At 58.4% G+C, this 214-nt stretch overlaps 1 protein-coding gene across 1 annotated transcript in view; it reads left to right on the top strand.

Moving 5' to 3' along the window:
- LOC119588924 (ETS domain-containing protein Elk-4-like) overlaps window positions 1-214 on the top strand; it is a gene marked incomplete at its 5' end in the record, with an annotated part of 45,690 nt that overhangs the window by 27,020 nt on the left and 18,456 nt on the right. The window contains 1 exon segment of the mRNA XM_037937540.1: window positions 72-149. Coding sequence (XP_037793468.1) covers window positions 72-149 — 78 coding nt within the window.

Below are 214 nucleotides of genomic sequence, written 5' to 3' on the forward strand. Positions count from 1 at the left end.
CTCCTCCCCAATAAACCCTTCTCCTGAGTGCATATCCGCGTGCTAATTCCCGCTCCGTTTTTGCTCCTCAGAGTGCGAGATGACCAGGCGATTCGAGGCCGAGGACTCCGAGGGCTCCAACGATGCTATGTCACCATCCAAAGCCAAGGGTGAGTAGAGGGGGGTTTAAGGGTTTACGGGAGGGGGTCTGTGTCAGTGGAGGGGGGGGGCTCGT

This window comes from Penaeus monodon, chromosome 24, assembly GCF_015228065.2.
Source record: "Penaeus monodon isolate SGIC_2016 chromosome 24, NSTDA_Pmon_1, whole genome shotgun sequence".
Classification (NCBI taxonomy): domain Eukaryota; kingdom Metazoa; phylum Arthropoda; class Malacostraca; order Decapoda; family Penaeidae; genus Penaeus; species Penaeus monodon.